General features: G+C 49.8%; 1 protein-coding gene across 1 annotated transcript; it reads left to right on the top strand.

Annotated features, from left to right (window-relative positions):
• The first annotated feature begins 8,750 nt into the window (after positions 1-8,750).
• Positions 8,751-13,921, top strand: LOC119350280 (oxysterol-binding protein-related protein 1C-like). Its single transcript, XM_037618192.1, has 5 exons — positions 8,751-8,878; positions 9,202-9,259; positions 11,379-11,687; positions 11,781-12,146; positions 13,757-13,921. Exons 1-5 carry the CDS (start codon positions 8,751-8,753, stop codon positions 13,919-13,921), a joined length of 1,026 nt encoding a protein of 341 aa, XP_037474089.1.
• Positions 13,922-15,223: the final 1,302 nt, after the last annotated feature.

The raw sequence follows: 15,223 nt of genomic DNA, 5'->3' as shown, positions 1-15,223 counted from the left end.
CTCCACAAAAGAGCCTTCGGGCCATGTGACATTTGGCATCTTGCCCACCATGGCGCCTCTGCACTCCTCTTGTTGGCTGCTCACCACCTTTGGCTTCACGTTAAAGGTCTTCAGCCATAGGGCGAAGTGAGGTGGGATGCGGAGAAAAGCCTCACACACGACAATAAATGCTGAGATGTTGAGGATAGAGTTGGGGGGCAAGTCATGGAAGTCCAGTCCGTAGTAGAACATCAGTCCGCAGACGAATGGTTGGAGGGGGAATCCCAGCCCGTGGACGAAGTGGGAGAGAAACACCACCCTCTCTTAGGGCTCCGGGGTAGGGATGATCTGCCCCTTGGCCGGAAGCCGATGAGCGATGTCTTTGGGCAACTACCCGGCCTCCCGGAGCTTCTTGATGTCCTCCTTCTTGACGGAGGAGGCCATCCACTTGCCTCCAGCTCCGGATCCGAACATGATTGGAGTGCATTTTCAGGCGGAGAAGGTGAGGGCTTGGGCGTTGGAGCTCAAGAATGAATGGGCAGAGGAAGAAGAAAGCGTGGGTGAAAGAAAGGAATCATTATCCCTTTATAAAGGTGGTAAAAATCATGGGCCTCCCCACTTGCCCTAAAGCTCACTTATTTCCCAAGCGTCGTGCGGATGGCACGGTTGGGTTACCCATACCCACATTTATGAGAATCCCGTGATAAGGGGACACGATCTCTGCCTTGACAAGACGTGCCAATGAAACCGCGCCTCGAGATACAGAGGGGCGGGATAAAAACGGTTTGAATAAAGACCGGGTCGTGGCGTGATGTCGCGCTATGGGTTGTCAGCAGATTGGACTCGTGGGATATTATACTCTCTAAAGTGGTATGTGGAATTTGTTTTGCAAAGCCGGACACGATTCTTATGTTCAAGATCAACTTTGGAATATTAGGAGAAGGAACCCGCCTTGCAATGTCGAAGACAATCTGCACGTCGGACTCATCGTCATTGAAGCCTGGTTCAGGGGCTACTGAGGGAGTCCCGGATTAAGGGGTCCTCGGATAGCCGAACTATATGCATATGCCGGACTGTTGGGCTATGAAGATACAATATAGAAGACTTTGTGTCGTGTCCGGATGGGACTCTCCTTTGCGTGGAAGGCAAGCTTGGCGGTTAGGATATGAGGATTCCTTTCTCTGTAACCGACTCAGTGTAACCCTAGCCCCCTCCGGTGTCTATATAAACCAGATGGTTTAGTCCGTAGGAGGAGAACAATCATAATCATAGGCTAGCTTCTAGGGCTTAGCCTCTACGATCTCGTGGTAGACCAACTCTTGTAATACTCATATCATCAAGATCAATCAAGCAAGAAGTAGGGTATTACCTCCATCGAGAGGGCCCGAACCTGGGTAAACATTGTGTCCCCCGTCTCCTGTTACCATTAGCCTTAGACGCATAGTTCGGGACCCCCTACCCGAGATCCACCGGTTTTGACACCGACAAGAAGTTCAAAAGAACATTAACTATTGCAGGCTTTGTTGTAAACGAAGGTGACAAATGTGTGTACTATCGCCATGGTGGGGGCGAAGGAGTTATTCTTTGTCTGTATGTCGATGACATGCTGATCTTTGGAACCAAACATGATTTAATCAAGGAGGTTAAGGATTTCTTATCTTGTTGTTTTGAGATGAAGGATCTAGGAGTAGCTGATGTTATCTCAAACATCAAGTTGTTGAGATATGATAATGGTGGAATTACACTGCTTCAATCTCACTATGTGGAAAAGGTCTTGAGTCATTTTGGGTATAGCGACTGCAAGTCTTCTCCAACTCCATATAATGCTAGTGTGTTGCTTCAAAAGAATCAACGGACTGCTAGAGATCAACTGAGATATTCTCAGATTATTGGCTCACTTATGTATCTGGCGTGTGCCACAAGGCCTGACATCTTGTTTGTTGTGAGCAAACTGGGCCAGTTTGTGTCAAAACCGGGAGATGATCATTGGCATGCGCTTGAAAGAGTTATGCACTATTTGAAAGGCATTGCGAGCTATGGGATTCACTACACCGGGTATCCCAGGGTACTGGAGGGTTATAGTGACTCAAACTGGATATCTGATATTGATGAGATTAAGGCCACAAGTGGTTATGCTTTTACACTTGATGGTGGCGCTGTTTCCTGGAAGTCTTGCAAGCAGGCCATCTTAACATTGTCGCTGTTGAAGCAGAGTAGCTTTGTCAGCTCTTGATGGACTTACCCATGGTTGAAAAACCAATACCCCCAATCCTGATGAACTGTGATAATCAAACGGTGATCGTCAAGATAAACAGTTCTAAGGATAATATGAAGTCCTCAAGGCATGTGAAGAGGAGATTAAAATATGACAGAAAATTGAAGAACTCCAGAGTTATTACATTGAATTATATACAAACAAAAAACTTGACAGATCCCTTCACAAAGGGTTTATCACATAATGTGATAGATAACGCATCAATGGAGATGGGTTTGAGACCACTGCATGAGTTGTCCATAGTGGTAACCCACTCTATGTGATCGGAAATCCCGTGAAGTAGAAGTACGAGACAAGTTGTTGGTCAGCTTGGAGGAGAATATCCCTATATTAATTATCCCACTCCGTGAAGATGCAATACTCTCCTGATCTGCATGGCAGGTTGATAGTTATCTTAATGTGTTCCGACTGGCTTATTTGAGTAAGTAGAGGTGTTGTCCTACAGAGCATCTCCTGAGGAACACACATATATGAATTTGACTGTTAATATTGCAGTATATGAGAATCGGGCGATCTCTAATAAATTCATGAAAGGTCATGGAGTATGACATATACGCTCCACCCGCGGGGAAGCCTTGCGGTATCCCAGTATTGGTCAAGAATTTGTGTGAAACTAGTCTTGCAGAAAACTTGTAATTCAAGGCATAGTCAACTATTCAAGTTGTGATGTAGAATAGCATAAAACACTAAGTGGAAGTTCAACTTCACAGTCTCCACTAAGCACCAGTATCCTATATGCCTAAGAGATTTATCCCCGCTATCATATTTATCTAAACATGCAAGCTATCCACCTCATTAATCTAGCCAAATTAGCAGTTCGACGCATGCATGATGCCACATCATTATTTTGTTTTCACGGCTGATATAAGATGAATGGGCGGCAGAGATAATAACACTTCATGGAAAAGGGTGGAAAGAGATAATTCTGCTACCCTGAATTAATTCGTTCTCTTACATGCAGCATTGCTCATCAACAAATTAATCTTCCCATGCAAACCATCAGACAATAATTCTGCCGCTCTTTTGTCTTATTGCTTCGTCATTAGATGGTTTGCCCGTCTCCCTTCCATCAATAAATCTCCACCTTGGTCTTCTTGATTCTTCTCCCCCCTACTTATTTGTGTCAGAGCATCTCCAGCCGCGTCCCCGACATACCCCCGGGAGTCCTCTTTAGCGTCGGCGTTCAAAAATTGGCCTAGTCGCGCCCCCGTGTCCTTGTTTTTCGCCGGTTTGGACCGAAATAAGAGTCGGCAAACCCGAGCCGGACCCAGGCCCCAGGGGCCATCTGGGGGCGCCGGCTGAAGCCAAAAGGCGTGTGGGTTTGCTCTGTTGGCGCTGTTGGCGACAGACAGGCCTTTTCCCGTCGCTCCCCCATTTTTCCCTCCATTTCCTCCCTCAGTTGCCCCTCTTCTCCCGCCATTCTCCTCCTTCTCCCCCCATCCAGCCGCCATGCCGCGGAAGAAGTATTGGCCCCTCGCGTCGCTGCCGCTGTCGATTCCACCCAGCCGAAGCAAAGGAAGCCGAGAGCGCCGATGGCGAAACCACCCGGCATGTCAAACGCCGAGTGGAGGGCCAAGGTTCAGCGCCGAGAGGCTGTCACCACCGACCGGCGGAATAGGCTCAACGCCAAGAGGGCCCGGGACATGGCCGCATCGGCGGCGGAGCAGGGAGAGGCGTGTCGCGCGGGGATGATGAATCCGCCCGCGGCCACGGTTCGTAAGCAGCATGGAGCCAACAGAGCGTTGCATCGTCGGCCAGATTCTCGCTACTGCCACCGCCCTAGGGGTACGCACCATCGCCTGGCTACGCCAACGACGACGCGTACAGTGGATTCAACCCCAACATCACCTTTCCACATGGCCAGCGTGCCTCACCCTCCGGTCTGGACCCCGACCAGCGCACTTCCTCGCCTGCGTTCGCCGGCGTCCAGTACCCCCTGTACAACTACTCGCCATCGGCGTACATGGCCTCTACGCCATGGCGCCCTTCCCTTCTCGCAAGCCTCGTCGTCACATTTCGGCAACTCCAACGCGACAGAAGCCGACATGAACGAGATCATCATGAGCGGGTCGGGCGCCGCCGCCTCCTCCACCTGGTTCCACGCGCAAGACAACACTATGGACACCACTGGTGACATGGACGGTGAGCTCGAGGACGACGAGGAGGAAGAGGAGGAGGAGGAGATGGAGCCAGCGCCGGCGCCGGCGAGGAAAGGGAAAAATAAGAAGCGAAGGGGGCGGGACGGGCGAGCTGCGCGTCAAGTGGACGTCCAAAGAAGAAGAGTGGCTCGCCGAAGTATGGAAGACCGTCAGCATGGACCCGGTCACCAGCGCGAACCAGAACGCCGACACGTACTGGATGTGTATCAAGTTGGCATTGGATGAGCGCAAGCTTGTCGACCCCTACTTCGCCACAATCCACATGCAGCGCGGCGCAAAGGCCATGCCGAACCATTGGGCGACCATCTAGAGGCCTGCAACAAATGGCATGGATCGTCAAGAAAATCGCGGCTCGCCCGGAAAGCGGCGCCAACATCGAGGGTCAGGTGTGTAGAGTCGCCGGCTCTCGCTTCTTTTTTGTCGTGCACGTCGCCGACACTAGCTCTTCGACTGTGCAGATGGTTTGGATGTTCACCATGTACCGTCAGGACAGCAGCGACCAAGAGTTCAATTTTCTCCACGTGTTCACGCGGATTGAGAAGTGCGAGAAGTGGACGGATGTCCGGCGCACCCTCGCCAAGGCCAAGGAGATGTACAAGCAGGACACACCCACCCTGGGGCGGCGGATGGGCGCCCTGACGGCAACAAAAGAGCCAAGACGGCAAAGGACGCCACACGGCTGCCGAGTGGCTGCAATCGTCGATCGAGCAGTGCATCACCGACGACCGCGCCGCCAAGAGGGAGGAGAAATTCGAGGCGCGGTGGTCGGTGTTGATGACGAACAGCATCGTCAAACTCGACCTACTCTGGACCAACATCGCCGCGAAGAAGAGAAACACCGACCTGGCTTTTTTTATGGGGGCGGACATGTCGACGATGGACGAGCAGGTCAAGGCGTGGTACTTGACGGAGTGCGGCCTCATCTTGAACCAGATGTCTTCGACCACCGCGCCTACGCCCACGCCGACCCCAATGCCGATGCCCAGCCCGAGTACGCCGACGCCGGGCAGCCCGAGCACAGAAGGCACGCTGACGCCGAGTAGCCCGAGCACAGAAGCCATGCCGATGCTGAACAGCCCGAGCACAAAAGCCACGCCGACGCCAGTCAGTCCCACGTCGGAGGAGCCCGTCGTTTGATCATTCCTTTGTCTACGTGTCCTTTCTTTTGAGTGTCGAACTGTCGTTTATGTTTGATCGCCGGACTTTGTGGCAAATCGCCGTTGATCGTCGAACTTGTGGCATTTTTTTTCGAGGGTACGCCAATGGCGTACCATAGCTTTATAGAAGAGAGAAAGTATTTACAAGAGATTACACGGTCGGTTGAGAGCACACAGGGTCCCACAACCAAACCCTTCACTCATCCAAACTCTACCCTACTACTCGCACCACATTGAAACTCCCGTGGCTCCCGCTCTAGACCACAAGGCCAACTCTTGCCAAATCAAGTCGACCGTACCACCTTCATTCCTAATGTCATTACGCCCAAAGACCCTTCCGTTGCATTGTTTCGAGAGATTCCAGCAGATCGATATGACCACCGAGTCAAAGCCCCTCCTTAGCCTTTTCGCGATATGCTTCCTCGCATCCTCCCACCAATCATCTACGGTGGAATGGCGTGTCGGGCAAAGATCTGTATTGATGTTCATTTTGAGAAAGCAGCTATGCCACACCTGCCTCGCAAACACACACTGCATCGTGATATGATCAACCGTATCCTCCTCCTGCTCGCAAAGGTAGCATGGCGATCTTTGGTCCTGTAATCCATGTCGAAAGCGTCGGTCAGCCGTCCAGAGTCTGTATTGTACCGCTAGCCACATGAAAAGCTTGCACACAAGCGGTGCCCAACACTTCCATATGCCAGCATAGGCTTGGAACCGGATACCTCCCATGCAAAGCATCGTGTAAGCTGAGGACGCCGTGTACACGCCTTCACGGTTCCATGACCAGATAGGTTTGTCCTCAGAACCCGGCTCCAGATGGATCTCAATCAGGATGTCCCACAGCCGAACGAACTGGGCCAGTTCATCCGTGTCTAACTGTCCAGCGATGTCATTGGTCCAAGCATGCAATCGCAGCGCATAGGCTTGTGGCATTTTTTTGGCAGCGGGAAAAGGCAAGTTTGAATTTATGTGCGTCTTGAGGCTGAAACCTGAGGGTGCGGCTGCCGGCTGGGAACTGCATCGCCCCAGGATGAAAAAATCGCCGGCGCATTGACCAAACTGCTATCACCGGGTGCGCTGGTGGGCCGAACGGGCTGGAGATGCTCTCACTTTCCATACACTGCACCATCGCCGGACAAACCTTCGTAGGCTGTCGCCACCAGAGACCCGCTTGCTAACGCCGGCGTGGAGCCTCTTGAGACTGTTGCCAGCGGGGGCTTTGTTGGCCCAAGCCATACGTCGAGATCTCGAGGAAAATGGCCCCCAGAGGTGAGGTCCTCCTTTTCCATTTATCTCCTCAGATATGAACCTTTTTTAGTTAGCTTCGGTGGAAGTTTTGATTGTGAATCGAAGGAGCTGAGAAGGGAGAGGGCGCCGATGGAGCCATGCGGACGCTGAGGTCGCTCCTGCTGTTTATTTGTCGAGATCTCCACCCTCTGTGTCGTTGTTTCCCTGAAGGCGTGCATCTGTGTTTTTTTTATGGAAGAGATGGATATGTGGTGTGCGTGCCTGAATACTGATGTATATTGCCGTATATATATGCACTTTTTTTCATTTTCTAGGGATGGTATGTTGCTGGTGGTCATGTACAAATTCAGATGTATGGATGTATTTGCTAGGAACAGCGCCTGCAGCTGGAAGGGAAAGGTGTGGAGAGAAGGGGAAGAGGATGCTGGGTTACACGTCCAGCGACGGCACGCTGTGCGCACCCTATCCTCGGGTCAGTGGCCAGTGGTGGCGCAACTCGCGACGGCCAGGGACGTACCGCATGCAGGCCAGAACATCAACGGTGGTCTCATTCTGCTGCTGCCCTTCCCGTCCATGGGACTCCTCACACTTTGAGCACGCTGATCTTCCTGGCTTTCTCCACCTCTCTCCTGCAGTCCTGCTCTCCGCCGTGGAAAATCTCGTTGGACCTTGAGTTCTAGTACTATGGAAAAGAACCCTGCCAGGGTGAAGTTCCGTTTAGATGGGTTCTTGGCAAAACGTGTGAAGGTTGGTGGATAAACGTCTGCTTCTATTTGAACTCAAACGGGCCGACCCAAACGGACGGCGGTTTTGTCCGCTTTTTATCCGTTTGGGTCAGCAGCTCGCCCGGTATTTGCCCTGTTTTAGATTTGGGTCGGCAGTGCACCCAACGCGCAGATCCATTTCATGTCCGCACTCAACTTTTAAAAAAAGGTCCGCGGCCATAGATAATGCCAGCGGCCATGTCTTATGCCGGCGCCATGCCAGCTTCAAAAAATATCACCACAGTTCATGTTGGCGCACTCGCCATCGGCCGACACACATGCCAGCACTCAAAAAAAGATGGAACTTGAGTTCGACCACGCCATCGCGGCCCTGTTGTCATGCCAGCACACCTGCCGGCATACCAAAAAAAAGGATGACGCTCGCCGCCATAGATCACTCACCGTCGAACTTGAGCATGTCGGCCTACACACCACCCTCGAAGATCATGTTCTACATGTAATCCTCGTCGCGGGCGGCCGGCATTCCGTCGAACAGGTTGCATGCGCCCGGCAGCACGTCGGTTGGCATCTGCCGCGCGTGTTTCCTCTCTGGATGACGAGCCACCAGCCACCGTGTGGCGCTGAGGTCGACGGGCGTGGGCGCGGACGTGGAAGGCGCGACCATGCTCACCTCGGGCGAGCACTCCCCGGAGAGGCGGGAGGCCTGCGGGTAGATGTGAAAGCCGGGCATCGGGGTGCAAGCCGACGCGCGGGGTGAGTCGAGCAGCACCATCCGAGGGGACGCGGATGAGCCAGTGCTGGTCGCGGCCACGGCGGCGTTGACGAGGCCATGCTGGCTAGGGTTTAACCCTAGCATATAGAGCGCCTCCCTCGTTGCCGCCGCGACGCGGGAGTTGGTGACCTCCTGCTACGCGGCGGTGGCGACGGCGGCCGACATGATGGCTTCATCCCTCGTGTCTGACACGTGCCTCCGGTCCTTCCTCTTGGCCGACTCTCTTGCCGGTTGTTCAGGCGTCGGCGCCTTCTTCGGCTTGGGCGTGGCGGTCTTGCGGGGGGCGCGAGGCTTGGCTTTGCCGGAGGAGACGGTCGGCATGCCGGATGAGGCGAGGGAGGCGAGGCCGACGGCGGCGGCGTGGTCATCGTCCATGGTGGGGGTGGGGCGGAAGCGCGTGCGGGCGGGAGGGTTTTGGGGGAGCTGGAGGGAATGGTGAAGGCTTCCACCGACCAGCGGGCCCAGGAAGAAGAAGGCGCGCGCGTCTGCCTCGTGTCCGCGCCGACGCAAATCCGGCTCAAAAATGAGCCAGGAATGGGTCGGCAAGCGGACGCGCGTCTGTTTGGAGCGACGCGTTGGGCCGACTTTTGTGTCCGCGCCGACCCAAACGAACACCAACGGACAAAATGGGTCGCTCCGTTGGAGTTGCTCTAATGCTCCAAAATACAAGTTTTCACATTTTTCACCAAATGGAAGTTTTCACTAGATACAACCCCATGTTAGTATGCCTAATCCTATATTGCAGATAACATTTTTTGAGGAAACTATTACAGATAACTGAACAAGCATCCACGTTAGTAGTTTTTGTTTTGTGGGGCCATGACATAGGCTTGGGGCTTCTGCGTTGGTCCTTGATTCGACTTTGTTTTTCGTGAAATATCAGGCTTCTGCCCGGGCTTGGGCACATCTTTAGTGGATTCTCATCAAACTTAATGTATCAGGTTAGCCTAATTACATCATTAATAATTTTCTTAGGAAGAGGCGGACTTGACCTAGCCAGCCACGGCCTCCAAAAAGCTAAGGTTCTCTGCCTCTCGCCGGCGCCGGTGCCGGCCGTCCCGTCTTCGCTGGCCTTAGGGCCATGGAGGTGGAGTAGATCTCGGCTCTTGTCGGTGGAGGGCTCTGTTTTTAGATCTTTTTTCGAGTTTTGTTAGGGTTTGTGTCCTACTTAGGAAGGCAAGACGGTGGCGGCTCCCTAAAGATGGAATAAAGGTCTCTCCGCCTAGCCCCTTTCCGGTGTTGCGTCTAGCATCATCGGTGGGCGTGTGGAGGTGTGTCTCCGACATATCTGTCTTTTGTTGCTTTGCTCGGATCTGTTTGTCGTTCTTCTTTGTTCGTATGTCTTCATGTTGGATCCTTCTAATCTACACTCTTCATCTGCAGCGGTTGTTGTTCTGGTGCGTTGGTTCTATGAGGCCTTAGCACGACGACTCGACTGTCTACTACAACAACGTTTGCCTGGCTCTGGTATGGGAGGGGCGATGACAGCGGCGCGCCTTTGGCTCGCTTTAGTGTTTGTAGTCGTCGCTAGATGGTCTACGGATCTAGATGTAATTTTCATTATTTTTACTGTTCGTTGTACTACCATGATTGAAGATAAATAGATTGAAATTTTTTCCTGCAAAAAACTTAATGTATGAGGTTTTCATGTTATCGATGCATTTATATTTCTATGTAGAAAGGGGTTGCATATTTATATCATACTATCAATGGCTCAAAATCATCCTCCCATGCAATGCTTCAAATTTCAGTAGCAACGCGCGGGGCATCATCTAGTATAAACAATGTTTTGGAACTAAATGATAAGATGTGCCAATGAGACTTTGTGGGGGATGATTGTTGGAATTTGTTTGTAGGCCTTTGGCCCAAAGCCCAACTAAAATTATGAAATTATCATGGTCCATTCACGCATGGCTATGAGTGGTGTGAGTGGAACTAAAGTTTAGTCCCACCTTGAAAGTTGAATGGGAGTTGCACCTCTTTATAATATGAGCTCTTCTATCACTTGTATGAGCATGAGAAGAGGAGACCTACACGCGCGCTCCTTGCCATGCCTCGTCACGACGCGCCGCGTCGGGTTTCGGGAATGAGCCGAGCCGAGGACAAAGCTATGCACGTTGTCTATATTTTTACTGCTCGGGAAAATTAATGAGTCATTAATTGTTGGAAATATGCCCTAGAGGCAATAATAAATTAGTTATTATTATTATATTTCCTTGTTCATGATAATCGTTTATTATCCATGCTATACACTACTAGAAAAAGGGTTATAGATGAGATTGATACTAATGGCGCACCAGACAAGCGGTGCGCCATTAGCATATACTAATGGCGCACCACCTTCTGATACGCCATTAGAGTTGAAACTACTAATGGCGCACCTGGCTCAGGGTGCGCCATTAGTATCAAATTTATTTTTTTGAACTAGTGCGCCTGTCCAAACATACTAATGGCGCATCCAGACACAGTGCGCCATTACTAGTTATAACTAGTAATGGCGCACCTGTCGGAAAGTGCGCCACTAATGTTGTTTTTTTAATTATACTTTTTATTCCTTTTTTTGCAAAACTACTAATGGCGCACTGTTCCACCGTGCGCCATTACTAGTTTTAACTAGTAATGGCGCACCAGTAAGAGATGCGCCATTGCTATCTATACGTATGGCGCACCCCTACCAGTGCGCCATTGCTATCACTCCTTATCCCCTCCCTCTTGTCACGTTCTCTCCCCCTCACCTTCCTCCTGACACACCCACCCACCTCCCTCGACTTTGATTTAGATCGGGAAGCCCCGGCCGCCCGCCTCTTCCTCTCCCTCCTGACCACGGCGAGCTCCCTTCCCCCTCCCTCACACCAGATCCAGGGCATGGAGCCGTGGTGAGCTCCTTCCCCAACCCTCCTCACCGGATCCAGAGGAGAGCAGGTGACCACGTCCTCCGGCGACGGCGTTGCTCCGGGGTGTGGAGGCCGCCGAGCTGCAGGAGGAGGAGCTCCCTGCCACCCCAAGGCCCCAGATCCAGCCGCCACGGACAAGGAGCCCGCGGCCATGGCGACCTAGCAGGCACCACAGGAGGAGGCCGGCCATGGCGACACCGGATCTGGCATCTCCGGGGTCCTCTACAAGTGGGTCAACTACGGCCGCGGGTGGCGGCCCCGCTGGTTCGCGCTCAGCGACGGCGTGCTCTCCTACTACAAGATCCACGGGCCCGGCCGCATCGACCTCTCCCGCGACACCGACCGCGGCGCCAAGGTCATCGGCGAGGACTCGCTCTGCCGCCTCGCGCGCCCCTCCTTCGCCTCCGCCCCCCACTCCAACGGCCACGGCCACCACCAGACGCCCCGCAAGCCCCTCGGCGAAATCCACCTCAAAGTCAGTCGCCCGCTCGATGCTTCGATTCGCTCCTCTGATCCGCAGATCCATTTCCCTCTGTCTCTGACGCTGAAACGGGTGGTTGACGTGCAGGTGTCGACCGTCAGAGAGAGCAGATCGGACGACAGGAGGTTCTCCATCTTCTCGGGGACCAAGAGGCTGCACCTGCAGGCCGAGACGAGGGAGGACAGGGCCGCGTGGCTCGAGGCGCTCCGTGCCACCAAGGAGATGTTCCCGAGGATGTCCACCAGCGAGATGGTCGGGCCGGGGGACACTGCGGCGGCCGCGGCGGTCTCCACCGAGCGCCTGAAGAAGCGCCTGCAGCAGGAAGGGGTCAGCGATGCTGCCATTGCTGACAGCGAGAGGATCGTGCGAGAGGAGTTCGAGGCGCTGCACAAGCAGCTTGTGCTTCTCAAGCAGAAGCAGGCGCTACTCCTTGACACGCTCCGCCATCTAGAGGTATTCATATCTATCTGACCCTGCTTCGAACAGAACTTGATCGTGCATGGGAGTAGGAAATTTTGGTGTCCACTGCATGGTGTGATATTGTGCCATTCTCTACATGGTTTAATTAATGAAGAAACAAGTACAGAGCTACTGACGTACATTGACGCACGGAGGAATTTTGCCGTTCTGCGTACACGATTGACATGAGTGTACATCGAAACCGATTTTGGTAAATTGAGGTTAAGTTCATGGAAGGTGGGAACTATGTGCTGAGGTTTTGGTAAATTGCGAAGAAACCTGTAGATGTTGGTGAAGGGACATTCTGCAGACAAACCATTATTCATGCATGTTTACCCATTTTTGTGTATTTCAAATGTGTCCATCCTGAGAATTTTGAAAACTAGAACATGCTTTGGCACTTTATTTCGGTTTCCACCTTATATATTCCTTTAAGGTTATGTCGTGTTGAAGCATACACAATTACACATACCATGTGCATGCACACACGGGAGTGCCCCCTAGCTCACATGTTTTTGGAGGAATCAGTGAGAAGCAAAGGTAGATGGGAATGGAGAACAGGCGGAAATAATGCTGTAGTCAGAACAGTTTTAATAGAATTGGTGCTGCATTGGTTTAGAATTCAGTGAGTAATATTTTTTCTTTTCTGTTGGGTATTATTCTCGATTCACCTTGTTAGGTATTGGTGGGAAATATATTATAATGAATAGTAAATTGCCCTTTCTGCCACCTAATTTCAATCATAACCGTGTCAATCACCAGTGTCTAGTTTTCTTTGCACCTAACACAATGTAAATGTTGCACACCTCTTAATAGACGAAAACAGTAGGTTCTAGTCTGGTTGGGTTGAGACCTGCTGCAATGTGAAATGGTATTATGTGCAAAGATACCCAAACCTTACTGTTTTTTCCAACTTGGGTTAAATTAGGTCGAGAACATGTGCAATTTTACTCAATATTAAATGTATTAAAGTTTTCTAGATGGCTTGTTGCTGTCATTAGATGTACTCTGCTACTCATATGCGCATTTCTGCATGTATTTATTTTATTGTGATTTAGCAAGATCAACTTTCATTGTGCGACTCCCTCTGGCTCCTTCCCATGTTAGACCCCAAGTACATGTTAAAAATCATATGTCAGACAATGATGAACATGAGATACCTCTCCTACAGTGGACATGAGTAGGGAGTCAGTCAGGCTGGTTAGAAAATCAAGGACGTATGCGATAAAAACAATCCATTGTTGTTGTTGTCGCTGCAGAAAGAATGGTATATAGCTAGCTCTGATTATCTATTGTCCTCCTTTGTTTGTGTTACATGTAAAACATTTTAGCCATTTGGCAGATCAGACATTCTAAGCTTTCTTCCCCTTGACACTCTTCCAGCGCATCAATTTGTAAGATTATGTATTCTGTATTTCTGATGTTTCCCTTTGTAATTTTAGATATGTCAATGAATTTCATATTATCGATGTTCTCATCATACATTGTTCCTGATTGCAATTTTATCTATTCTGATGTTTCCTAATTAATTTTAGATCTATTCAAAATTTATAGTATCGATGTTCTCATTTGGCAATGTATTCTGTTTTGTTGCCTTTCTGTAGACAGAAAAGGTCGATTTGGAGAATACCCTCGTTGATGAGAGCCAAAGACAGTCGAAAGAGTATGGATCTGCTTCCAGACCAAGGAATGAGAAGCTTAGTGGTATGACAAATTTAGTTAGTGTAAATCTTACTGCTACACATGCTATTGATATACGTGCGTTCTGAACTATCTTCTGATAATTTGTTGGTAAAATTGCGCACAAATAAAATAAATAGTATTTTGGCTCAGAAATCAACTACTGAATTCAAAGGACCATTTTGACCCTATAGTGCTCCGAAATCAACTATTGAATTCAAAGGACCATTTTGGCCCTATAGTGCTCTGAATAGTTTGATCATATTCCAACTTCAGCCTTTTGGGCAGTGAAGCCTCATACAGAGGGTGGGCTTTTATCTAGAAATAGGCTGAAATGTTACTTGTACCACCTGAATAAAACAGTGAGAATTGAAAGCATAAAGCTCATTGACTCCCAATCCAGAAATGTTCCATCCTACCAGCCAAATGTAGACATGATAACTTCAGCCAATCTGCTTCATTAGTTACGAATGGTTTCATTAGATAATAATGAGTAAGTGAAGAAGTTGAATGGAAATAGTCGATATTTGCATTGTGGCTGTTGGATTAATCAGCCTATGTAGTATGTACAGATGCTTAGAAGGTGATCCAAGTTTAGTTGGTTGTCGAAGAAGAATAAATTCATAAATCAAATGTGCAAAATTAGTCCAGTCATCTCAGTTTCAGGTTCATAGAGAAGATACTGATTTCTATATATGATTTAGCCAATTGAAATTCACACTGCACTGTGCCTGTCTCACTGAAGTTGTTAGTTACTTGGTCTGAAAAAATGACAGTATTGACATGTTATAAATAGTTTGTTTGTGTTTCTGTTTATTTTGTTACATTTTGCAGGGATAAAGTGAAGAAAAAGAAGAAAAGATTACTAGAAGATTAGCTTTAGTTTTTTTTTATTTCCTTGCAATTTTCCTTTTATTGAAAACTTGTAAAGACATTGCAATATTCTTACTATAATAAAAATTAGAGACTAATATGATGAATTGTATTCAGAGACTAATATGATGAATTGTATTCAAAGACTAATCTTCTATTGTATTCCATGAATTTGTTGTTGATGTGTGCTGTCTATATTTTGTCAAATTATACATTTTGTAACCTGTGCAAAAAACAGAAAATAAAAAATAAAAAAACCTAATATTCATACTAACGGCGCATCACATGACAGTGCGCCATTAGTATGACAAAGCATACTAATGGCGCATCACTGGACAGTGCGCCATTAGTATGCCGCTGTTACTAATGGCGCATCTCGTGGTCGTGCGCCATTAGTATGCCAAAGCACCTGGGTATACATGGCCCCTGGGAGGCATACTAATGGCGCACCGTGGCCTATACTAATGGCGCACCAGTGGTGCGCCATTAGTATACCAGATACTAATGGCGCACCACTG

Source organism: Triticum dicoccoides, chromosome 1B, assembly GCF_002162155.2.
Source record: "Triticum dicoccoides isolate Atlit2015 ecotype Zavitan chromosome 1B, WEW_v2.0, whole genome shotgun sequence".
NCBI classification, from domain to species: domain Eukaryota; kingdom Viridiplantae; phylum Streptophyta; class Magnoliopsida; order Poales; family Poaceae; genus Triticum; species Triticum dicoccoides.
This window is presented reverse-complemented; position numbering and strand designations above follow the sequence as displayed.

Bases quoted from the DNA above. Each gene is read 5' to 3' on its own strand.
- LOC119350280 (XM_037618192.1), top strand. From the start codon at position 8,751: ATGGTGAAGGCTTCCACCGACCAGCGGGCCCAGGAAGAAGAAGGCGCG. The intron at 8,879-9,201 runs GTTTGGAGCGAC...GTGAAATATCAG, and splicing joins CGGCAAGCGGACGCGCGTCT to GCTTCTGCCCGGGCTTGGGC. The intron at 9,260-11,378 runs GTTAGCCTAATT...GCGACCTAGCAG, and splicing joins CATCAAACTTAATGTATCAG to GCACCACAGGAGGAGGCCGG.